At 42.0% G+C, this 25,063-nt stretch overlaps 1 protein-coding gene across 3 annotated transcripts in view; it reads right to left on the reverse strand.

Annotated features, from left to right (window-relative positions):
- Positions 1-25,063, reverse strand: part of RGS7 (regulator of G protein signaling 7) — a 500,495-nt gene that overhangs the window by 170,979 nt on the left and 304,453 nt on the right. For all 3 annotated transcript variants that reach the window (XM_090031504.1, XM_090031503.1, XM_090031505.1), the window contains exon 4: positions 5,539-5,589. In XM_090031504.1, coding sequence (XP_089887630.1) covers positions 5,539-5,589 — 51 coding nt within the window. The remainder of the gene's footprint in view (positions 1-5,538; positions 5,590-25,063) is intronic.

Consider the following 25,063-nt stretch of genomic DNA (forward strand, 5'->3'; position numbering starts at 1 on the left):
GCCATTGAAAGGCAGCCAATGGCAGTTTTAGACATAAGAGCTCTGATATACTGTATGTTGCAGTGCCACTGCCCCAATATAACTACCAGGTATAAAGGTTTCAATACGTTTAAAAAATGGCGGGCACTTAGAACTTGTAACAATCTGAGACATAGGTATTCTTTTACTGAGAGATGCTAATAGCTTTCACATTATGGGGAACTAAAGCATAACCAAAAAAAACAAAACTCTTCATAAAAAGTCTTAAAGATGTTCTGTATATTTTGTAAATAAACACATTCATTAGAAAAATATTTGCCTTTCTGACCAATTTCAGCACCAAACAAAACTGACAAGATCCCAGTTAGCTGCCATTTGTAAGAAAGCAACAATATTATTCTCATTTTATATACTGGAATACTGATGCATAAAGATATCAAATGACTCACACTCAGGTTCATCGAAGGAATCAGCGAAGCAGCCAATAATAGAACTCATGCCTTGGACATCTCAGTTGTGAGATCTAAACAAATACTTCCTTCTTCTTAGCCTCTTCCTCCCCCTCCTCTCCCACCCTGGATTAAAAGAACTTTATTCTCTAGTGTGGTCAAATTTGGTACACTTCACAGCGCTAATTATCAGTTTGAAAAAAGAGCAAAGTAGATTTTCCACATTAAAGGTAATTGGCAACATTACTGAAGAGTCAACACTTACCCTATAATGGTCAATTTAGCAAACAAATACCCAAGTGCCTGAGTGCAAGCTTGTACAATTCTGTAAACTCAGTTAATTGCTTTAGTTTGCATAGAGGCCAGGCATGTTGCTATGACACAACCAAGTCTCAACACTCAAAATAATTTTGATAACTTTTGCTCTTTTAAAATTAGATAGTAGGCCTCAAATCAAACACAAATGTTTAAAAAGAGGCATGGAGAAAAGCAGAAAATAAAGCTGCAGCCATGCAATGAACATGGATATACTGGCAACAAATACTGCTCTATTCTGCAGGAATGACTTCAAATATAGAATGATTGGGCATGGTCTAACCTCCCCTATCTCATTTGCTTTCTTGACAGAGATTTCCTTTGCTGCAAGTCTTAAGTTTCAGGAAACAGGGAGCTCAGCTATACTACGAACTGATTTACTATGGTAAATTATTTCCCATATACAAGCACTATGCAGTAATTTTTTTTTCTGAAAGATTATACTTGCACTATTTTTTTCAAAGTGCTGTTTTCAGAAAACATTTTTATGCTTTTTGACATAATGAAAACAAATGGTGCCCCTTTATACTCTACCATTATTCAAGACCCTGTATCAGGGACAGGCAATTATTTGGGCTGGAGGACCACTTAGGGAGTTTTGGTGAGTTGTCGTGGGCCAGGTCAGCACCTGCCCCACCACCTGTATTAGCTCACCAAAACTCCCTAAGTGTCTCTGTCCCAGGGCCTGGCCCCAGGCTATCACTGCCTGGAGATCCTGGCCCAGCCCCAGCCATGGGGTCTCTATGGAGACTGGCCTGGGGCCCCAGCAAGCTGGGCATGTTCAGCCAGGTGGATGAGATGAGGCTGTGGGAAGGTCTGCTTTAAAAGAAGAGGACAATACTCTGCCAATCACTTGTAGATGGGGAGGATTCAAGAGGCAGCAAATATGATGAAGGACCATTGAGGAGGGAGGCTTGGAGATCTTGTGTAGAAAGTCATTTACAGTATCTCCTTGCACACCTTGACCCAGAAGGGCTTCAGGCAAAGTGGTGATAGGCTGCGGGAAATATATGTGCACAGCTGATTGGAACCATCTGTCACTGTACCAGGGAAGCCAATGAGTGCTACTTAAACCAGAAAATAATTTCATAGTCTAGGAACAAAAATACATTCTGGTCTCCTGCCCTGCCTTAGAACCTGATTAAGCCAAGTCCAGCAACTTCAGCTTCACTCTGAAGAACACAATTTTGCCTTTATTCGAATATCTTGTGTATTCATAAGAGCTTTCTAATGCCCTGAGATATAATTTTACTGATAACCATTGTTCTCCTTGAGATATAGTATAACTCTGGCAAATTATGCAAAGGTGGATTGAAGATGCTGGGAATTTCTAGGGACAGACACTATACATAAACCAGTTTAAGTGATAGGAAACCAATTTAAACCTGTAAGAGAACAGAACCTGTTCAGTGCACATAAACCTGTTTCAAAATGGCCAAAGCCAGCTCAAGGTAGACCTTGATAAATGTAGTACAAACTTAACTAACTTAGGTTAAACTAGTCTATCAAACATCTGTCCCAGACCTGCTCTGGGATCAAGTTAACTCACAATCTCCCAGCACACCAGAATGCTTTGCACCTCCCTTGCAACTCCCCTACCTCCTCTCCCCCGCCCCCCCCCACTCACAGGGTGGGCAGGCTAAGATTGGCCCATGCTGTCTGCTCCAGCCAAAAAGGGCCAGTACCACCCCCAGGCTGACACAGAGCTGAGACAGCAAAATCTCTCTTCTGCAGCCCTAGTCCTGCTTGTACCTGTCAGCCTGGTGGGGCAGGGGGGAGGCAAGGTAATGTACTCCACCCCACCCCAGCCCCTGCCATAAGCCCTGGTGTGCAAGCCCCCCACCCCATTGGACTGACCCAAGGGTTTGTTTAGATTTTTTACCAATTCACCCCAATTAAAAATTGTTAAAAGGGGTTTCCCTGCCTTGGGCAGGGCTCTCTGAACCCTGCTGCCAGCACAGAAGGGGAAATCTCCCTTCCCCAATTTCAACACAGGTGAGTGTTGGCTTAGCCCCACCTCCACATGTGTTTAGGGGAACAGACCCTCCAGCCTGGGTCTGAGCCAGCACCAGACTGCATGGAGGGATGGGAAGAGGGAATTCCCCCTCTATATGGGTAGCAGGGCTTGGGGGACCCTGCCTGGGGTGGGGGAGCCCCCTGATGAGACCCAGGGACTCTCCCACATGGGTTGTTGCAGAGCACCAGGTTGGCACCAAGCTGGAGGGCCTGTTCCCCACCTTGCAGGGAGTAGGGGGTTGGCGTTGTGTGCTGGGCAGCCAATCAGGGATGGGACCAGCTTGGCTGCATTAGGGTGCACTCAGCAGTGGCTGGCAGGCTGGAAAGCATGCTGTAGCACCCCCTGGTTTCTGACCTGGGCCACTGCTGGCATCTAACTGCCTTTCTGGATTCAAAAGTGAACATCCATTCACTTCATTATTGGTTCAATCTGAGCAACTTAGAGAAACCTGTGAAAATTAAATTAATTTAACCTTGGAGTTATGAAGATAGATATTTTTTATGACAATAATTATTGCCCATCAACATTCAGAGTTTCTGTTGCAAAGGACATTCAGATTTTGAACCTTGGTCTTCTCCAGAATTGGAATGAAAAGTGTGTATCTGATAAATTGTTGTGAAATAAAATATTCTGGAAGTACTTGGTTTTGTTCTGGAAATACTTTGACTTTTGTATTAATATAAAACATGAGTCAACATGGAATGAAGTGGTTTAATAGCTGCCTGTAAATTTAGTAAAACATATATTTCAATGTAGTCAAATCAATATTTCTTGGTTCTTTGGGGAAATTTTGAACCACTTGTAATAGTGTTAGGTGCAGAATGGTGTATCACATTAGTAAATGTTACATTTTGACTCTCTAGCCCTACGTAAGAGCAGCTAGCCAGTCCCAGATTGGTTTGCCCTTTCGTTTGCAGTAATGAAATGAAATAAAGATAACACCCTTTGGCTTTGTGGGTCAGTTTTCTTCTTCCCCTATCCTAGTAGTAGGACATAAGACACTGCCAGAACCTAATTCTTTTCAAATGCCTTGCTAACTGTAGTAAAAGGTATCTGAGGGGCCTTTTAAAATCACATATTAATAAAGGGAACCATATTTTTCTCATAGTTTAAGACTTCTTCCTTTCCGTGCTTCTCAGTTCTTATCAGATAAGCTGAATGATAACCTATCCCTATCTGCATTTCAAAAAAAATCAGTTACTGCTACTGTAACAAATCATTGCTGTCTGACAACTCAAAGCCATAGTTCCATCTCAGCCAAATAGTAAGAAAAATGCAGCTTCAAAATGTAATAAAAACAGATAGGTGAACATGTTGTTCCTGACAAACAAGGCAATAGGAGTGCCAGTAGTTCAAAGCCATGTCTCAAGTGTTCTCATTTCACTAGGTGTGTTGACCATGATGAACAGAAGTCAGGCATGCGACCACTGTTTCTTTGATTAAAATGAATTGGTAACTGAAGGAGGTGAAGTTATGTTGACTTGGAAGCAACTAATAATTTCTCCTTTGCTGTGACAATGCTAAGTTGGCTGCTTTCAAGCATCTACATTGGGGACTTTTGTAGTACCCATTATCACGGTACATTCTTTAATATAATTATTAAAGCTGAACGCTGGAAACTGGGGTTGAATATTCTGGATATTGCCTGTTTACCCTCCCCCATCAACATCCACTCCCTGCCACTATGTAAGATGGGATACTGGGCTAGATGAACCCATGGCCTAACCTACTGTTGGCAGTTCTCATGTTCTTATAAAAGAGAACTGGAATGTCCTTTACTTAGGAAATTCCATATTTTTTTCCCTCTTCTAAAACAGAACAAAAAAAGTCCCCACAACATTTCAAAAGGAAATAAAAATGAGAAAATTTCCACAAAAATAAATTAAAGTATTACATTCCAAAATGTTAGAAACAACAGAAACATTTAGACAAAGAGCGTTTCAACCTTCTCAGAATATTGAATCCTTTTCTCCCACCCTAAAATAATACTGCAATGACACTTCCACACTACACTTTGCTGTTTTGTGAATCAATATTTTCTGTCGGAAAAACGTTCCACGGGAAAATCCCTGACCAGCTTACAACATGCCTCCTATATTTCCAAAAGAGGAACTGAGGCACAGAGACTGCCAGCCTTGGCTAACGTTACACAGCAGTGTATGAAACTGAAATCAGATCTTTCAATTCCTAGCCTATCTCCCTAAGCAATGGCCTTAGGGGTTCCTTGATCCATTTACCAGGCCACATGGATCCTATCCCTCTGTTCATATTTTTTACTTTTCCTTCAATTAAAATCCCATTAAAAGAGCAGACCCATATATTTAATACACAACCCTGTACAGACCAAGAGAACAAGAATAATAATGGTATTTATTGTATACTCTTTACACTGTTGGTAAATTCTGCTTTAAGAAAACACAAAACAGCTCAGCTGTTTAACATGTGTCTAGATGCCATTTAAAATGGCATTAGGTGAACATGTCCCCATGGAGTTGAATTTGTACTTGTACATCCCCAATTAAAGCAACTCTTTATTGCATTTACTGATCATTGTCTTGTTTAGTGGAGGGTGTCCAAATAAACTGGACTTCAGAAACAGTCTGATCTTTAAGGAAGCTCCACTAAACTGGCTGCTGTGTGCTCTGCTAGTAAAAATGAACAGTTGAAAATCCATGGATCAAATTTTGCCAGGTCATATTAACTGAAACCGAGAAAAAAAAAGAGACAGTATACCTCATAGACACACAATCCAGAATTTTGATAGAGGATAAAAATTACCTGGGTCTTCTATTGATAAATTCTTCGTTAACCACTGAACAATGTCAGAACCTAGGAGGAAAAACGTATTTTTAGTTTAGAAAATGTACCCATGGCACTCTTCAAACAGGGTTCTGAATTGCTGTAAATGTAACACACAGAGGGTGCACCTACATGTGACGTTGTATCGCCATAGCAATGCGCTACGGCTACATAGCATCCATGGGCAAAAACCGTGATGCCACATCTATAGCACCATAGTAACACGATCCCTCAGTATAGTGCATCACTATGGAGACATAGCAGCTAAAAATAACCACAAGCTGCGTGCATGGCGCAGTACAGACAATCGCTCTGCCATCATGTAGTACTTCCAAAAGGACGTATTAAATGACAGGACAGTAACAACGGCACTGTAGGGGCACATGTAGATGCACCCAGAAGGAACTACTGTTGTTTTTGTGCAGAATCAATGGATTAACTTATTGTTACAGGAGATCCCACAATCTCAGTAAAAGAGATGTATATGGACTCTTTTTTTTTAGACCAGGAATACTGATGCCTGATTTTACAATATAGGAGCCATGCAACTGACTTGAGTAACCTGATTTTTTTTCAATTGAATTGTTATGAATTTACACAGAAAGCCAGCAAGAAAACATTGAATTAATTTAAATATATGTCTTTTGAGGGGGGGAAACTGCTTTATAAAGTAAGGTTGAAAAAGGTACACACAATACAAATTGTAACTGTGCACACTTATACCCATAGCATACCTGCTATAGTCTGCATTCTTCATTTAATAGATTTTTTTCATAGATTTCATAGACATCAGGGCTGGAAGGGACCTCGGGAGATCATCGAGTCCAGCCCCCTGCCCAAAGGGCAGGAAGTCAACTGGGGTCATAGGATCCCAGCAAGATAAGCATCCAATTTACTCTTGAAGGGGTTCAATGTAGGTGCTTGAACCACCTCCGCTGGCAGACTGTTCCAGACCTTGGGGGCTCGGACAGTAAAGAAATTCTTCCTTATGTCCAGCCTGAAACGGTCTTGCAGGAATTTGTGACTGTTCAACCTCGTCATCCCTTGGGGCGCTCTGGTGAACAAACGTTCCCCCAGATCCTGGTGGTCACCCCGATAAACTTATAGGTGACCATCAGATCACCCCTGAGCCTGCGCTTTTCCAGGCTAAAGAGTCCCATGTCTCTCAGCCTGTCATCGTAAGATCTGTTTTCCTGACCTCTGATCATGCGCGTGGCTCTCCTCTGGATTCTCTCCAGCTTCTCCACATCCTTTTTGAATTGTGGAGCCCAAAACTGGACACAGTACTCCAGCTGCAGCCTCACCAAGGCCGAGTACAAAGGGAGAATGACGTCCCGGGATTTGCTCGAGAAGCATCTATGGATGCAAGCCAGCGTTTTGGTCACTTTATTAGCCGCAGCATCGCATTGCAGGCTCACGTTCATCTTGTGGTCAATGATGACCCCCAAGTCTCTTTCTTCTGTAGTGCTATCCAATGTAGCACTGCCGAGCCTATAAGGGTGCTGCAGGTTTTTCCTCCCAAGGTGGAGAACCTTGCATTTGTCGGTGTTAAACACCATCAGGTTCTCGTCCGCCCATTTGCTGAGCTTGTCCAGATCAGCCTGGATCACCCGCCTATCTTCTGGCGTGGATGCTTTGCCCCAAAGTTTGGTGTCATCGGCGAACTTGGCCAGTCCACTCCTGACTCCAGTGTCCACATCATTAATGAAGACGTTGAACAGTATGGGTCCCAGGACAGAGCCTTGAGGGACCCCACCGGTCACAGGGCACCACAGTGACTGACTGCCATCAATTACAACCCTCTGGGTCTGACCACGGAGCCAATTTCCCAGCCAGCGGATCGTGGTGGAGCCAAGGCCACAACTGGCCAGTTTGGCCAAGAGGTGATCATGGGATACCAGATCAAAGGCTTTTCTGAAGTCAAGATATATGACATCAATCTCTTCTCCCTTGTCCAGGTGATAGGTCACCTGGTCATAGAAGGAAATGAGATTGGTCAAACAAGACCTACCCGCAACAAACCCGTGCTGGCTATCCCTTAGAATGTTATCCTGGGCCAGTCCCTCAAGGATGGCCTCCTTAATAAACTTTTCTAAGATCTTCCCCAGGATAGAAGTCAGGCTAATGGGCCTGTAATTAGCTGGATCCACTCTCCTCCCTTTCTTAAAGATCGGCACCACATTGGCCTTCTTCCAGTCTTCGGGCACTACACCAGAGCGCCAGGAGTTTTCAAAGATCCATGCCAGGGGCTGGGCTATGACACTCGCCAGCTCCTTGAGTACCTTGGGGTGCAGATTGTCAGGGCCCACTGACTTGAAGGTATCCAGCTTCTCAAGATGTTCCTTCACAAGGTCAGCATTTATGGAGAGTAGGGGATCCCCATCACCCAGATCTCCCTGTCCCATAGCAGGCATGGGCATCCCATGGGACTGATGAAAGACTGATGCAAAGTACCTATTTAATAGGTTGGCTTTTTCCTGGGCGTCAGTTGCCAGTTGCCCCATCTGGTTTAGCAGGGGTCCAACGTTGCCCTTGCTTTTCCTCCGGCTCCCCACATATCTGAAAAAGGACTTTTTGTTGTCCTTGATGCTTGAAGCTAGTTGGAGTTCAGTTGCAGCCTTGGCTTTCCTGGTTTGCTCCCTGCAGGACTGGACCAGTGCAGAATAATTGTCCTTGGAGGTGAATCCCATCCTCCATCCTTTGTAGGCTTTCCTTTTTAGCCGTAGGAGGTCCGCCAGGTCCCTGGAGAGCCAGGAGGGCTGCTCTGCCTTCTTGCTGCCTTTCCTCCGTGTTGGAATAGATTTAGCTTGTGCATTGAGGATCGCTTCCTTGAGAAGCAACCACTCTTCTTGAACTCCCATCTCCCTGGGGTCATGGTCCCTGAGGGCCTGACCGACAAGCCTCTTGAACTTGTCAAAGTCGGCTTTTCTGAAGTCAAGGACTTCTGTGTTGCTGACTGACTTGCCAGCTTTACGGCGGATGGTGAAGGTGATCATCTCATGGTCGCTGTCACCCAACTTCCCATCAATCACTAGGTTGCCGATTAGGTCATCCCCCATAGCCAGTAACAGGTCGAGCAGCGCTTTGCCTCTCGTTGGCCCATAGACTTCTTGAGTCAGGTAGAGGTCATCCACACATGCCAGAAAGCTTTGCAACCGCTTGGATTTTGCTGAGTGTTCTTCCCACGAGATGTCTGGATAATTGAAGTCACCCATGACAACCAAGGTCCTGGAGCAAGCGGCCTCAGTCAGTTCCCAGGCAAACTCCTGGTCAAGCTCAGGACTTTGAGTGGGAGGTCTGTAGTAGGGTCCCACCATTGTGTCCCCTGTGCCATATTCCCCACGAATTTTTACCCAGAGGGTCTCTAGCTGTCCATGCCAGTCACCAACAGCAGCTTGCAGGGACATGTAGCTTTCCTTCACATAGACAGCTACACCCCCACCCCTTTTGCCAACACAATCCATCCTGTACAGGGTATAGCCCTCCATACCCATGGTCCAGTCATGGGTGGAGTCCCACCAGGTCTCCGTTATCCCAATGACATCATAATTCTTTGCACTGAGCAGGAGGATGAGCTCCTCCTGCTTGTTGCCCAGGCTCCTGGCATTAGTGTACAGGCAGGCAAGTGTCCCCTTGGGGGCTCTTGCCTTGCCCACAGATTGTGCCAGGGCTGGGGCAGGGTTGGGCTCCCTTAAGTGCCTTGGTCTGCTGGCTGTGCAAGGGTTGCTCAGCAGGCCAGCAGTGGCAGTAGAGACATAATTCTTTGGATTTAACATCTTCCAGTATTCTCTCTCAAGTAATTCTAGTCCCTGTTACAGAGCAATCTATCTTTAGCTGCCACTGCTATTCTGATAAATGGCATATTTTTGTTTTTTCCATTCAGAACCATACCATTGGTCCAGTCATATCATATACATGTCACACTCTGTTTACATCTCAGACTCTGACTCATGTTCATGGGTAGTTGACCCCTATCTAAGCAACAACTTTCTAAACCTAATATATATTTTCTGGTGTTGCTAAACTCTTTTCTCTTTCCTGGTATTTTAACCTTAGTATCCACTGAAATCCATCTACTTGCTGCCTTTTTCATTTTTAAGGTCTTTGTTTTTTTTCACCCAAGGTTCTGCATAATAGCACCAGTTTATACCTCTGCTTTCATATCCTCTGCTTTTTTTTCATTCATTATACTCCTCCTACTTACTATGTTTCTTCCTCATATACTTTGTTTTGCGCCATTATCCAGGCCTCATTCTCTGCCCAAGAGCTTTCTACACAGTTTTAAAAGAAGTGTACTCAATCTTATCTGTCACAGACTGTACACTGTCAGTAGTATTTTACCCAGCATTAACATAGATAATCAAGAAACAATTTAAGGAAAGGTTGTCTAGATACAAATAAAAAAACTGACCCTAAAAATTGTGGAAGCATTTGAAATAGTAAAATCGGTGTTAAGGGAATGTCTGTTAAAAACAGCCATGCAGTTTCACATCGATTTCTTCATTCCTCTATAGTGGTTGTACCATGTTTCTACTTCAGTCAAGCAAGGCACTTAAGGTGTAATGGAAAGATACATCATAAATTATTTTCTAATGAAATCTCATCATGAAAATTATCCATTGTTACACAGCAGAAGCAACACCATGATCATCTTTAAAATCTTGTTCAAAGGAAAAGCACCCAAAATCTTGTTAAGAGCAAAGGACAGATGCAATTTATGCAAACATTAGACAAATCAAATATTGACGGGGGAGAAGAAAATGCTAGGAACCAACACAGTTTCCTTCTGTTGCTCCCCTGAGAGACTATCTAGAAGCAATGGAGCAAATCTGCAGAAAATCTGCTTCTGGCCCTCAGGAACTTCTTTCAATGTTTATTAATATCAACTGATAGTATTCCTGAAACACTCTTGCCATCTATCCAGACCACTTTAAAACCACAACCCACCCCAGAACCCACACTTTGTTTCCCCGTATTTTGATCCCACAGTGATTCTAGTAGCTTGCAATTACTTCTAGGAAGCTTGTTTGTGCTGGCAAGCAATATAAGGTCAGTATTAATCAAAGAAGAGGAAATTAATTTCTTTTTTATGCAATAGCTGTGGTTCCATGATCACAATCGCATCATATAGTTATCCTGCTTATTTCCTTTCTCTAGGTAGGAGAATTTACAATTAAGCAAAGCTCCTTTTTTCTTGCAATTCCTTTTTTCTCTAATAGCCACTCATTATTTTGTCATTTATTCTCTACTCCTATGTGTTCACCTCTCCCTGTGATATTATCTGCAAATTTGATCACTGTCGTATGTATGCCAAGCACACAAACATAGCTATGATACAATTGTTATGCATGTTTAGACATGCACAATACTTTTAGATTGGTTGCAAAAGTCACTTAAAACCTGAGAGGCTAACTTAGCAAATTGACACCAACTTTAGTGCACTGGTTTACTAACAGTGTACAAGTTAGCACAGAACAAGGACAGGGATTTTTCCATCCATTTCACAAGACTTACAGAATTGATAGCACCAAACAGATTTTTAACTGGGCATATGTTTGCACAGCAGAATAAAGGTGCGACTGGAATGTACTCATATACTCATGCAATGTAGCTAGTGCAGTTAACAACAGTCAAGATGCAGCAGAATAGGCTAAGTGAGGTCTCACTTGCTTATGAAAATACAACAATAGTTTGTTCCTAATTTGAAATAAGTATCTAGTATTATATTTATATTTTACATAAAATTTATCAGATTCCAGACAACCGGAAAAGTTTTGGAAACCTGTTTTCTATTATTGAGAGCAGATAGACAAGATACTTATGAGATCCATTTCATATCATTAGCTGAGTTGATGCCTACATGTAGCTCCTCCATTTTGTAAACAAGGGATTGAGGGCAGAAACTTCTTGAATCTGATAAGTGTATGTACAATAGAAATATGATACTAAATATTTATATTTATTTCAAATTAGGAACAAATCACTGTTGTATTTTAGTAAGTGAGTGTGACCTGACTTAGCCTATTCTGCTGCATCTTGACTGTTAACTACACTAGATATACTGCATGAGAAGACTAGCACATTCCTCCAGTATGTTAGAAATCAGTTCCACTTGGGATTCAGAGATTTTCTTTTCCTCATTTAAGACACATACCCCCAATTTCCAGCAGCTAATTTTTTGAGGGGGGGGAAGGGGGAGCGAGGGAAAGAGAGAGTTATGAGTGTTATACTGAAATAAATATGGCATGTTTCAGATTGTCCAAACTTTTGTAGTCCCTTTTTATCATTTTTCAGGTCAAACACTCCTGTAGATCATAATTATCATCATCATCATGAACAACAACAACCATAAAGCTATTTGATAGCAGTAATCTTCCAGCATATTATAAGACAAAAATATGGGACGGATAATATCCTTTTAGTAAAAGTCTAGAACTCATAGCTAAGAAATTATTAGATTAACTTTAATCACTCTGAAGCATTCGACCTTATAAGGATTTTATGTTATTCTTTATCAATGATAAAGAAAAAGTAGGACAATCAGTTAGTTACCTATTATGTTTATATATTAATGAGAGAAGCATAGGGAATAAGCAGAAGGGACTCATGGTCTAAGTACAGGTGGGATAGTTCACAAGAGTGGAATACTGTGATGGATGGGTACAGCTTATTCAGGAAGGACAGGCAAGGGAAAAAAGGAAATGTTGCCTTAAATATAAAGGAGAAGTACACATATTCTGAGGCTCAGTACAAAGTGGAAGGCAGGCCTGCTGAAAGCTTTTGGGAAAAGGTCAAAGGAGACAGCAGGGGGATATCATAGTGAACATCCATTTTATACCACCAAACCAAGAAAAAGCAGATGAGACCTGCTTAAACAACTAATGGAAGTTTCCAAATCACAGCACCCATCTCTCATCTCATTAATAACCTAAGGAAATATAGACTGGAAATATAGACTGGAAATATAGACTGGACGAAAGTACTGTAAGGTGGCTACATAACTAGTTACATTACTGTGCTCAGTGAGGGAATTTAATTATTGGGACATCTCCTGGCAAGGAAACAGCAGTGCACAGGCAAATTCTTGAGTATGTTAGAGGTAACTTCCTGGTACAAGTACTGGACAGCCAATTAAGGGGAAAGCTCTTCTCATCTAGCTGCTCACAATAAGAGAAGAATTGCTTTAGATATGAAAATGGAGGTAACTTGGGTGACAGTGATCACAAAATGATAAGAGTTCAAGATCTTAAGGGAAGAAATGGAAGAGAACAGAATAAAGATACTAGACTTCAAAAAGTGGATTGTAACAAACTCAGAGAATTGGTAGGCATGACCTTCTGGAAACGAAGCCTGAGAGGAAGAGTCTAGGATTGCTGTCTGTAGTTTAAAGAGGCCATATTAAGGGTGTAAAATCAGTAGAAGAATGGGAAGTGCAACAGGAAACTGGCCTGGCAAGACAGCAATCTCTTTATAGATGTTATAGATTTCATAGACATAAGGGCTGGAAGGGACCTCGGAAGATCATCAAGTCCAGCCCCCTGCGCAAAGGGCAGGAAGTCAACTGGAGTTATAGGACCCCAGCAAGATAAGCATCCAAATTTCTCTTGAAAGCGGGGATGCATAGCTTTCCTTGACATAGAGAGCTACACCCCCGCCCCTTTTGTCTGCTCGATCTCTCCTGTACAGGATATAGCCATCTATACCCATGGTCCAGTCATGGGTGGAGTCCCACCAGGCCTCCGTTATCCCTGTGATGTTGTAATTATTTGTGTTAAGCAGGAGGACAAGTTCCTCCTGCTTATTACCCAAGCTCCTTGCATTTGTGTACAGGCAGGAAAGTGTCCCCTTGGGAGCCCTTGCCTTGCCCACAGATTGTTCCAGGGCTGGGGAAGGGGTGGGATCCTTTAAGTGCCTTGGCCTGCTGGCTTTGCAAAGGTTGCTCAGTGGGTCAGGAGTGACAATAGTCTCCCCATCCCCCGACGGGCTTAATTTAGACTTGAAATATAAAAAGGGATTCCTATAGAAAGCATAAACTTGGTCATAGTGCTAGGGAAGAGTCTTGCACAGGCATGCAATGAAAAAACCAGCAACACCATGGAATAATTTGAGATGTAATTGGCAAGGAACATAAAAGGCAATAAAAAGCGGGGGGGGGCATTTACAAGTATGTCAGAAGTAAGAGGAGACCAAAAAAACAGATAGGTCCCTTACTGTGTGCAAAAGGATGATGCAGAGAAGACTGAAGTATTTAGTGCATTTTTTACTTCAGCCTGTATGTATATTATCAACTACCAGATGATGAAAGAAGTTGATAGCAGGTAGGGAAAAGGATTAACAGCCCAGAAGCGTGGAAGAACAGGTTAAGATTTTCTTAGGGAAGGTAGATACTTTCAAATCAGAAGGGCCAGATAGAACACATTCTACAGTAGTGAAGGAATTAGCTGAGGTAATTTCAGAGCCATTAATGATCCTTTTTCAGAAAATGTAGAAGTCAGGTAATGTCCTGGATAAGTAGAAAAGGACTAATATTTTGCCATTTTTTAAGAAAGGAAAGAAAGAAGCCTAAAGAAATTAAGAGTCTGTGACATAGATTTTTACATGGTTTGGTGGGTGGCAAATTGGCTTAGTGGCCACACTGCTACAATGGTAGTAGATGGGTCGGTATCAACCTGGAAGAATGTGGGTAGTGGAGTCCCGCAGGGTTCGGTCCTTGGACCTGTACTCTTCAATATCTTCATCAGTGACTTGGATGTGGGTGTGAAGTGTACTCTGTCCAAGTTTGTGGATGATACTAAATTTTGGGATGAAGTGCATACTCCGGAGGGTAGGGAACAATTGCAGGCAGACCTGGACAGGTTAGAAAAGTGGCCAGTACTCAATAGGATGCAGCATAACAAGGACAAGTGCAGAGTGCTGCACCTAGGGCACAAAAATATCCAGCACACTGTTTGGCTGGGAAGTGACCCTCAGCAGCTCAGAAGCAGAAAGGGATGTCAAAGTCATAGTGGACTCCAAGATGAACATAAGTCATCAGTGTGACGAAATCATCAGCAAAGCTAACCGCACTTTATCATGTATCAGCAGATGCATGACAAATAGATCAAAGGAGGTGATACTTCCCCTCTATGCAGCATTGGTCAGATTGCAGTTGGAGTACTGCATCTAGTTTTGGGTGCTGTACTTCAAGAAAGACGTTGATAGACTCAAGAAGGTCCAGAGGAGGGCCACTCATATGGTTAGGGGCTTACAGGACAAGTCCTATGAGGAGAGACTGAGGGACCTGGACCTCTTCAGCCTCCACAAGACAAGGCTGAGAGGTGACCTTGTGGCTGCCTACAAATTCATTAGGAGGATGCAGCAAGGGATTGGTGATGCTCTGTTCACTAGGGCACCTCTTGGGGTAACAAGGAACAATGGTCACAAACTGACAGAGAGCAGATTTAGGCTGGATATCAGGAAAAATGTATTCACAGTAAGGGTGGCCAAAATTTGGAATGGGCTTCCAAGGGAGGTGGTACTTTCCCCTACCTTGGGGGTCTTAAGGAGAAGGCTGGATAGGCATCTGGCTGGGGTCATCTGACCCCATCACTCTTTCCTGCCTAGGCAGGGGGTCAGACTCGACGATCTATTGAGGTCCCTTCTGACTCTAGCATCCATGAATCTATGAAGATCTGGGGAATTACAGACTAGTCAGTTTGAACTCAGAGTTTCTGGAAAGATTATGGAGCAGGTCATCAAGGAAACTTTTCTAAAGCACCTAGAGGAGAATGAAGTGATCAGGAAAACATGATCATGAATTAAATAAGAGCAAGTCTTGCCTGACAAACTTGATTTCCTTCTATGATAAGGTGACAGGCTCTGTAGATGGGAGAAGAGCAGTGGATGTATATACCTTGCCTTTAGCAAGGCTTTTGACACTGTCTCTTATCTCATTAATATGAATAAAAATACAGACTGGATGAAAGTACTGTAGATACATAACTGTTTGGATCGTTGTGGTCAATGTGTGCATCTTCTTCTGCATTTGATCCAACCTAAGTTTATTTTGGTGTAAGCTATTCTGGAGTAAGCACTTTCAGGCAGGCATCTACACATGCAAGAATTAGGTAACAGATTTACTGCTCTTTGCACCAAGTTTCCTGCAGTCCTGCAATGGGCCTCTGCACTAGGCTCTCCTTGGTTCTAGTTCAGGGCCTCACAGGAAGCAGAAGGCCAAGAGACAGCTATCTCCTGGCCCCAGGGGGCTGCCTGTTGCTGAGGCAGGGACAATGTCATCCTGCCGCAGCAGCAAGGAACTCCTGGTCCTGGCTCCCTCATCAGGGACAAGGAACTTGAAAAGAGCTGCAGGGGTGGGACAGGTCCAATCCCCCTGTCCCAACCTCCCAGTAGTGCAACAGCTAGCAGTGAGCTGCTCATGGAGTGAGCTAGCTGCTTCACTGGTGGATCAGGGCAGGGGGCTGGGGCCTACCCAACCCTTGCAGCTCTTTCTAAGCCCTGTGCCTTTATCACCTGATTGGGGCACAGGACTGGGACCTGTTCCTGAACAAGACAGTTCCCAGACACCACTCTGCATGCCAGGTGGAGGCTGTGCAGCTTGTTCCCCACCCAGCTCCATGAGTATAGTGCTGAACAGGGAACAAGCTCTCCAGCCTGTTTCCCTCCCAGCTCTCTGCTCTGTGCTCCCAGTACTGGCTTCACAAGTATGGGGCTGCTGCTGGGAGACCCTTATCTCCCAGTGCTGGCTCTGAGTCACAGACATAAGGATCTCCCAACACCAGCCCCACAGTCATGGAGCCAGTGCTGGGAGATGAGGGTCTCCCAGCCCCCATTCTCTGATTGTGATCCTGGAGCAGGGGGCTAAGAGCTCCCTGCTGCTGAAGCAGGGTCACATAGTCCCCATCTGGGCTTTTGTGGTGGAGTCCGCCCCAGCAGCAGGAAGCTTCTGGGGCCTGGAGCTATCTCCCACCCTCTGGTGGACAGTTGACTGGAAGCAAAATCTGCTCCCAATCAGGCATCTACACAAGCACTACTGTGCTGTTACTAATCTCTAGTGAATTTGCTACTTGCATTTGCAGGTAGAAAATTTACTCAGGATTAAGGTGGCTTACTGCATAGTAAGCATGTGCACATGTAGATGCACATGCTTACTTCATAGTAAACTATGCAAATGCTCAGTTAAGCATCTCGTGTAGGTTTGCCCAATGAGTAGTTATCAATGAGTAGTTCAAAGTCCAGTTGGGAGTAGGTATCAAGTGGAGTTCCCCAGGGCTCTTCCCTGACTCCAATATTGTTAAATGTCTTCATTAATGATTTGGAAGATGGGATTGACTGCATGCTCAGCACATTTGTGGATACACCAAGTGGGTGAATTGCAGACACTTTGGAAAGTAGGAATAGGGTCCAACATGGCTTGGGTAAACTGGAAAAATGGTCTGAAATCAATCAAATGAAATTCAACAAGGACACTTGCAAAGTCTTGGACATGGGATGGAATAACTGAATGCACAAATACAGACTAGGACATGGTTAGGTAGGCTGTAGTACTATAAGAAAGAATCTGGGGTTACAGTGAACTGAATGTAATCAACAGTGTAAGCTGAATGTAATCAACAGTGTGCTCATGTTGCACAAAAAAAAAAGAGCCAATAGCAAACAGGGTTGTATTAATATGAGTATCTCTTGCAAATTGAAGTGATACTTTTACTCTATTCCACACTGATGAGGCTTCATCTTGCCCCATATTTCAAGAAAGAGGTGGTTTGTTTGGAAAGGGTCCATCAAAGAGTAATAAATCAATAAATCAATAGTGGACTAGGAAGCATCACTTTTGATGAAAGCCTGAAATAACCGGGGTTAGGTAGTCTGAGGAGGGATTTAATAAAGGTCTGCAAATACCTGACAGGTGTTTATAAAGAGGATAGAGGTAGATTCTATAGGCTGTGTGGATTTAGGCAATGGAACTAGGAGCTGTGGCCTCAAATTTAGCAGAGGAAATTTAGATCAGAAGTTAGTAAAAAATTTCTAACTATAGGATAGCTGAGCACTGGAACAGGCTACCTAGAGAAGTTGTGCAATCTCCATCCTTGAAAGTTTTCAAGGGACATGCCTACATGTTTGATTCATGCCCGTGAATTTTCTGTGAAACTCTGCCCCCACACACATGTGAACATGTGCCCATTCGGAGCAAATTTGCTGCTGATGGGAGCAGTTCAGTCCAGGGTTGCACCTGCCCTGCTCTGCCCCACTGAAGCAGTCAAGGGGAGCTCCATGCTCCCCTAGGTGCCAGCCCAGGGTTGGCAGGGGGCACAGGATCTGTTCCCAATCTCCACGGGAGAGGGGAAAACTTGACAGCCAGGACTACTGCATCCAAGCCACATGCAGATCAGATCAGGATCCAATCCCCACATAGCCAGGAGAGCTTTCCTGGGACTGCTGCATCCCAGTCACAAAGGGATCAGACAAATTGCTCCTGGTCCATGTTTACACATGCAGTACTGTGCAGTAACTAATGCATCATTAATCTAGTACCTGTATTTACTGGTACTATCAAACAGTGCATTAGCCTAATTTACTGTGCAGTATATTCCACACGCATGTAGACAGTGACACTAATTCACAGTAAAGCATCTTGTGTAGCTGGGCCCAAGAACAGATTAGACGGACAGCTGGCTAGAATGGTTTAGTCAATGATGATCCTTGGGAAAGGAACCTGACTAAGTGACCTAGCTCCCTTCCAGCCTTATGTTCCTATGATCCTATGAAAAATTGTACCTGTATCTGAGAATCTCCCTAATGTTCTTCTTTAAAATGCACCACAGTTAAAATACTACCTTTTATACTAGCATTTCAGAAGTAATTACTGTTTTACTGCCATCAATATTAATAATTAGCAATGATTTTAGAATACTTATGGTTCTGTAAATACATTCCTGTGATTGTCATTATCTCCATGTTGCGGGCCTATGTGATGGGAGATAGACCCTTAGCAAATTTTATTCAGTAGCTGTCATTATGACTGTGTCTTCTCTTCTGGTTATAACTATTGAAGAACCCCAATCAGAAAATGGAAGGATGAGTCAAACTAGGAACATCAAAAAAAATCTTTTTTTTTTTATTTAGGATGCTGATGTTCTCTAATAAGGGCTATATGGCCTCAGACAGGTAACCCTGTTCTGAAACAGACTCCTTTTAAAAGTAGATTTTTGGTCCTATGGAGAAGACTCACTCTCTATCTCTTTCTTGCTTTCTCTCTCTCTCTCTCTCTCTCAGATACAGGCAAAGATCTGGAGGGAGTTAGGTGACTCCCTGAAGACCACCTGATTTCACTAAATGCTGACAGAGTTCAATTTGTACAGAAGAATTAAAGGAAACAGGTAAACTTTTGTTGCAGGCTGATGATCTTAAGATAGACTGTGCAAGAGGTGACAGCAGCAAACTTTGGCAAGAAGGTCCTGAAAAAGAAAGCTTAGCTTTAGGATTTATCTTGAACTGTTTTGTTTGGGAGCTGCTGAAGATTGTCAATGCAATTAATAAATAGTGTTCTAAAGCAGATTTCATAGCTTTTAAACCTACATGGGTTGATGAGGCAGGCCAGCAGATTACAGTTTCAAGGGAAATAAAAAATTTGAACCTCCTTACAAAATGTTATCACTACTACCTTCCACACAGGGACTTCAAAGCACTGCTTGAAGCACAGTGGAAACATTTAAATAAATTTTCAAAGGAATTTCAAAAGCTCCTGTGAATTATACAATGAATAATTTTTTCATATGGGGAAAATGAGGAAGAAAGGTTAAGTGCCTTGTTCAAGATCATAGAAAAGTTGAATGGCAGAGCAGGAACAAGAATCCTTAAGTCCTTATTTTTAATCTTCATTCCAGTCACAAAAAATAATTTAGCAAAATACATTACAGTATATGAAAGTCTCTGGGAATGTTTACAGCTATTTTGATATCTGGTCAATATATATTGATACTTGGATTTGATGGATTTAAACAGCTATGTTCTGACTACAACTTTGGTTTCACATATATAAATAAGAAAACAAAATCTATTTTTCTCAGCATCTTTTATTGTAGATAATTATCATCATTAAGTGACTTCTGTTTTACTGTATTTATTTGCAAAGTTTAACATGTATTTTCCAAAGCCTAGTTGGTTATAATTACATATACTAAATGATTGTATTTACAGTGCATATACACCATTCTAAAATGACTACAAAGGAATGCTGAATTCTTAGAAAGTAGCATTTCTAGGGATTGTTTTCCCAAGTCCCAGAAATTATCCTGTTTGTAGAGAAAGCATTTGTACTAATTTACTATAACCACACACTTCGTTAGCTATTAAACTTGAAATCCACATATTTACTATAATTTACACTGGCATAAATAAGAGAGGGCAATTTACCTTAGCAGCAGTAAAAGCCTATAAAGTTAGATATTTATATCAGCCAAATGATATTAAAATATCTTAACAAGGGAAATTTAGAAACAAATATGGAAACTGGCCTTGCATTATACGGCTACGACCCTATGAAGTCAACAGGGTTTTACAGCTGTAAACTAAGGGGAGAACTTGATCCAAATTCCCACGTTACCATAAAACCAAATTCCTTAGGCAAATATTGTTCAATCCCATTGGCTTCAGGGAAGCTGTCTAAACCCAGTGATATTTTGCTGCTAATAGACTACCAAAATAAATTATCAACATATAATGAAAAACAAGTTGTGCTTGACTTGAACACTTCTACTCCATGAAAAAGTTGAGGGATAGGAGTAAAAATACTCAAGAAACCACATGTGTTTTAGATTGCTGAATTCCCAGCTTCTAATTCCTTTAAAACGTCTTGCCATCTTTACACTGGGAGAGTGAACTTATTTCCAGGATGTGCGCACCTCCTTTTTCTCTCTGCAAATCCATCTTTCCATTCCACCTTTTTTCAGAAACTCTTCCTATAACAATGCCACTATTAATACAGATCCCACATGTTGTTTTGTCCAAGCTGCTTACTTTGTCAGGAATCACAGCCTTTTATGTAGCAATGCTTCTGTTTATGGTGCTATATATATGATAGTAACAAAAATGATGAGCTAAAGCTATGTAGATTCAGACCTAGACCAAAACAAAATTATTCCCTAAGTTGAAGTTTGGTAAGAGATGGGTCAAATCCTGAAATGGACTAAGTATCTAAGTAACAGTAGTCCAAGGCTATTAATTTACGTGTAAATTAGCTATCCCCATGGTATTTCAGTGAGTGCACAGAATAGTATTCAAATCTTTTCTCAGATACCTATGTCCCACTGACTTGAGCTGCATGTCATCAGCACTTCAAGTTCAAAGCAAAAGAAGAAAAATGTACCAATGCTCTCTTCTTTCTAGAATCATAATGAATTGTAAATAATTGTTGGGAACCACAAAATTGGAAGTTATCAATTCCTATTCCTTTGGTGCTTGATAACCTGTATACCCTTTGTTATCAAGAAGAATGACGAAGTGTTACCTTAAACAGCTTGTTGTGCAGTTTAAATATTAAAATAAACTGCTAATCAACAATCAATAAAATATAATTTCAGTCAGCTATTTCTTTGTCCTTTTCAGAGGCCAAGTATAGATTGGTATAAGTGATACAGTCTATAAGTGTAACAGAACAGACGTTTGGTGCACAGAGATTGGTTTAAAGATGGTGGGAAATGGTCTAATATATGCACCCCTCACCAAAAGGTGAATGTGCGCTCTGTTTGCTACTGATCTACACTATGCTGCTTACAGAAAACCAGGTCACTTAGACTGATTTCACCTTGGGCTCTTTGAATGTCTATAGCTTTAATGTCCCTACTTACGCAAATGCCTTTCTTATTCACTGAGGTGATCAGAAAAACAAGGTCACTAAACAACTGGATTCCCTCCAGAGGAAGGAAGGCAGGCAGGAAGGCCTTTTCTTTTGTATGGCAAATATTGAAATTTGATGAATGCTAAACTTATTAAGGTCCTATGCTAGAATACACATACCCAGAATACCTGCTTGGCAAGCCAGGATCAAAGGAAACAAGCCTACATCATAGTAAGAATTTTTAAATAGTTATAGTGGCAAATAAGTTTGATTTGGGTTATTTTCCCATCTGCCTTGAGCCTCCAACTTTGCTGGCAATTAGAAATCTTGCTAGAGAAAAACTAGCAGGACAAGAAAAACAGAGGTTCAATAAGTCCTTTTCTATTGGCATACAATGCATGCACCCCAAGAAATGATTGATCTTCCATTAAAAAATAGGATGCAAGTTAGCATGTAAAAAAGGAAAGCATTTACAGACAGTACTTCTAGATTTTTTTTCCTGTTAAATCTTATAAAATATGCTGGGAGGGGGATTGGGAGGAACAGGAGAATTAAGACATCCCAAAGCATTGCTCCTTGTGGCAAATAAAAAGTACAGGATTGTTTTCCCCCTTTTTTAGAAACACTGTCTGTAATCCTGTCAAATATATATTTAATTATATATTAATATTTCCTAGCAGCAAATATTATTCAGTAGCAGGTATTTTTATCTCTTCTTCAGAATAAAGTCTAGATAATCTTGGAAGAAATCCATACATTCTTAGTGCACTATTTAGGTTATCACCACATCTGAAAATAATGAGGATGCTTGTAGACACACACATGCACTTTCTGGAAGCTATTTATTATTGAAAATTAAAAAAAAAACCAAAAAAACCCACTTTTACGACTCTACATCCACTTGAAAGAAAACATTGTTAATGTTATTCTTCAATCCTTCCTGTCATTCTTCAGAAGAGCATCTGTAAGACAAGCTGGTTTTTAGATAGGAAGTAAAGATGAGTGCAGGTAAAGTGTCATAGTGAATTTTAAAAAACCAAGAGAAAATTAATTTGTAGTGCTAATATTTATAGCACATTCTGTTTGACAAGACAAAACAACCAAGCTATCTAATAAAGGGGGAGCCAACCTGTAAAACAGATGCCCCAAATGACATGGGCAGCCTCTGTATGTGGCAAACAAGATCAAGGAGATGGCAAATAGGGCAGGAAGCAGAAAACAAAGCAGAAAATGGGCAGGGAGTATAGGAAAGGAAAGATCAGGCATCAGGTAGAGAGTACAGAAAGCAGAAAAAGTAGATCAGACAAAGGAAGGGGACCAGAGTGACACTCAGCCAGTGTGCAGGACTAATTTGTGGTATGCCTACCAAAAAGGTTGCCCCCGTTGCTCTAATATGTTGTTAATTTAATACACAAGTACTCAGTTCCCTAAGCAATTAAATGCACATTCGTGCAGTTTGTGTATTTTATAGAACACACCATGCACTGTAGTACCAACAGGTAAACAGTGGTGAGAACTGTGGATATTGATTGCTCCAGTGCTAAAACTGTAATGGATGTTTCTTAAGTAAAGTTTAATTTCTGCCTGAATTCTTTAGAGACCTATGCCACTGATTGTACAGGCTACATCAATACTGAAACTCTGCAGAACACACAGAAAATCTATTTTAATCTAGTCTGTGTAAAACTCGACTAAAAAAAGTGCTGATTGCCTTTTTAATTGTGAGCTTCCTTCATAGGGAATGCAAACATCTCTTTTTTTTACATGAAGCTGCAAATGAGCAAAGTGAGTCCTGCTTTACCAGTGTTTTTGCAAGAAAAATAATGCAGCCAGCCTTGAAATGCTTTATCAGTTCTAGAATTCAAACATAAAGTAGCTGAAAAGAAACTGCGTGTGAGAAAATACATTCTTAATCTGCTGAAACCTCATTGGTCAGGGCATCCATTTCTACTGGTAAGAATTTCAGAGCATTAAAAACCATTGCACTCTCAGCTGCCCTGCCATTAGGGGAACCCATTACTTGATAGCCTAGGAAACCAGTAGGCTGACAATAGGCAGCCCCAGCAGCTTCTAAATTGCCCATTGTTTCGCTCAGGTGGCTTGCACCCTGGGTAATTTAAAGCTAGAAGCGGACGGAAGCAGGGCCAGAGGCAGCCTTCCTGAACCCAGGTCCTTGTTCCCCAGTTTTAAATTGCTACATGTGCCGCCAGCTGGGCCACACATAAAGCCCAAAGGGGTGGGAGGAGGGATAGCATTTAAAACCCATGAGGGGAGATGGGGGGGCAGGGGGCAGGAACTGAAGCAGGGATAGTTTTTCCAGCCTCAGTTCCTGGCCCTGGTGGCTTTGAGATTACTGGACAGTTGGGGCTGCAAAAGGAAGCCAGCAGGCCAGGATCTGGACTTGGGGACAGGCTCCCTGAGGGTTCCTACAGCCCTGCAGGTTTTTTATATCCTCAGCCACATTGCTTAGCTAGGTGATGGGGATGGCATCTAAAGCCCAAGGGGCTGGGAACTTCCTCCTGTGCAGCACTTGAAGAGCTATTACCTGCAATCCTGCAGAACAGAATGGAGGGAACAGTGAGACAAAGCCCTCCATTACATCCTGAAACCAAGGATTACTGTAATCATCCCCAAAGCAAGAAGTACTGTAACCAAGTAACCCTTGGTTTGAGGAAGAGACAGGGAATAGAAGCTACCACTTCCCACAACAGGCCTTCATTGTTGTGAGAAAAACTTTCTTGCAAGAGAGATCTTCCAAATTGACACTTGGAAGATCTTCTCCCAAAAGGGGTATGTTTCCCTGGGAGAAATTGAATGAATGTCTGTATGCTTGTCACTTCTACTGGGAGAATGCAGATAGGCAATACCTTTATATGGCCATTACCAGAGATACAAACTATCAGACCTCAAAGTAAACTTGGTTAATGTTATTTCATTGTCTTTGAAAACTATTCAAATAACTGCCTCTAATTCACTGTTCATACAGCTATCTTAAAGCACCTCACAAAAGAGAGAAAATCCCTTCCCTCCCCTGCTTTGATCCTTTAATAGAAACCAAGTCAAAAGGCGCCTCTACAGAAGACACTATGATGCCATAGTAATGCATTACGGCGCCATAGCATCAGTTGGCTAAAACCGTGATGAAGACGCTATGTTGCTGTAGCAATGCACTCCTTCGTTATAGTGAATTGCTATGGTGACGTAGGGGCCAAAAATAATTATGCCTGGCTAGCATGGTGCAGTACAGGCAGTTACTGCGTCATATTTTAGTACTTCCAAAAGGAAGTACTAAATGTTGGCACATTTACAAAGGTGCCATATGGCCATGTGTACATGCACCCAAAGAGAAGGGAAGGGATTCCAGCAGATTACTGGAGAGGATGGGAACCCACGCTTCTTGAGCTTCAGTTTCACACCAGAAAGCTTGTTGGTGGAAAAATGATGGCTTACACCACGAAATATTGTCTTGGACTACTCAGAGCCCTGTTTACCACCATTCCTATTAAGGCTTTGCCATCTGAATCCTCCAAGCAAAGCATACCATTTATTTCATCTTATGACAGAAAGACTGACACTACAGTGTTTACTTGAAAGATGACAGTGACAGACTGCGTATGAGTGCTCTGTGCTGGATCTCTGCACCCTGTGTCACCTTCAACATTTTACCTAAAT

This window comes from Crocodylus siamensis, chromosome 1 (genome assembly GCF_052110815.1).
Source record: "Crocodylus siamensis isolate JL-2025a chromosome 1, ASM5211081v1, whole genome shotgun sequence".
NCBI lineage: Eukaryota > Metazoa > Chordata > Crocodylia > Crocodylidae > Crocodylus > Crocodylus siamensis.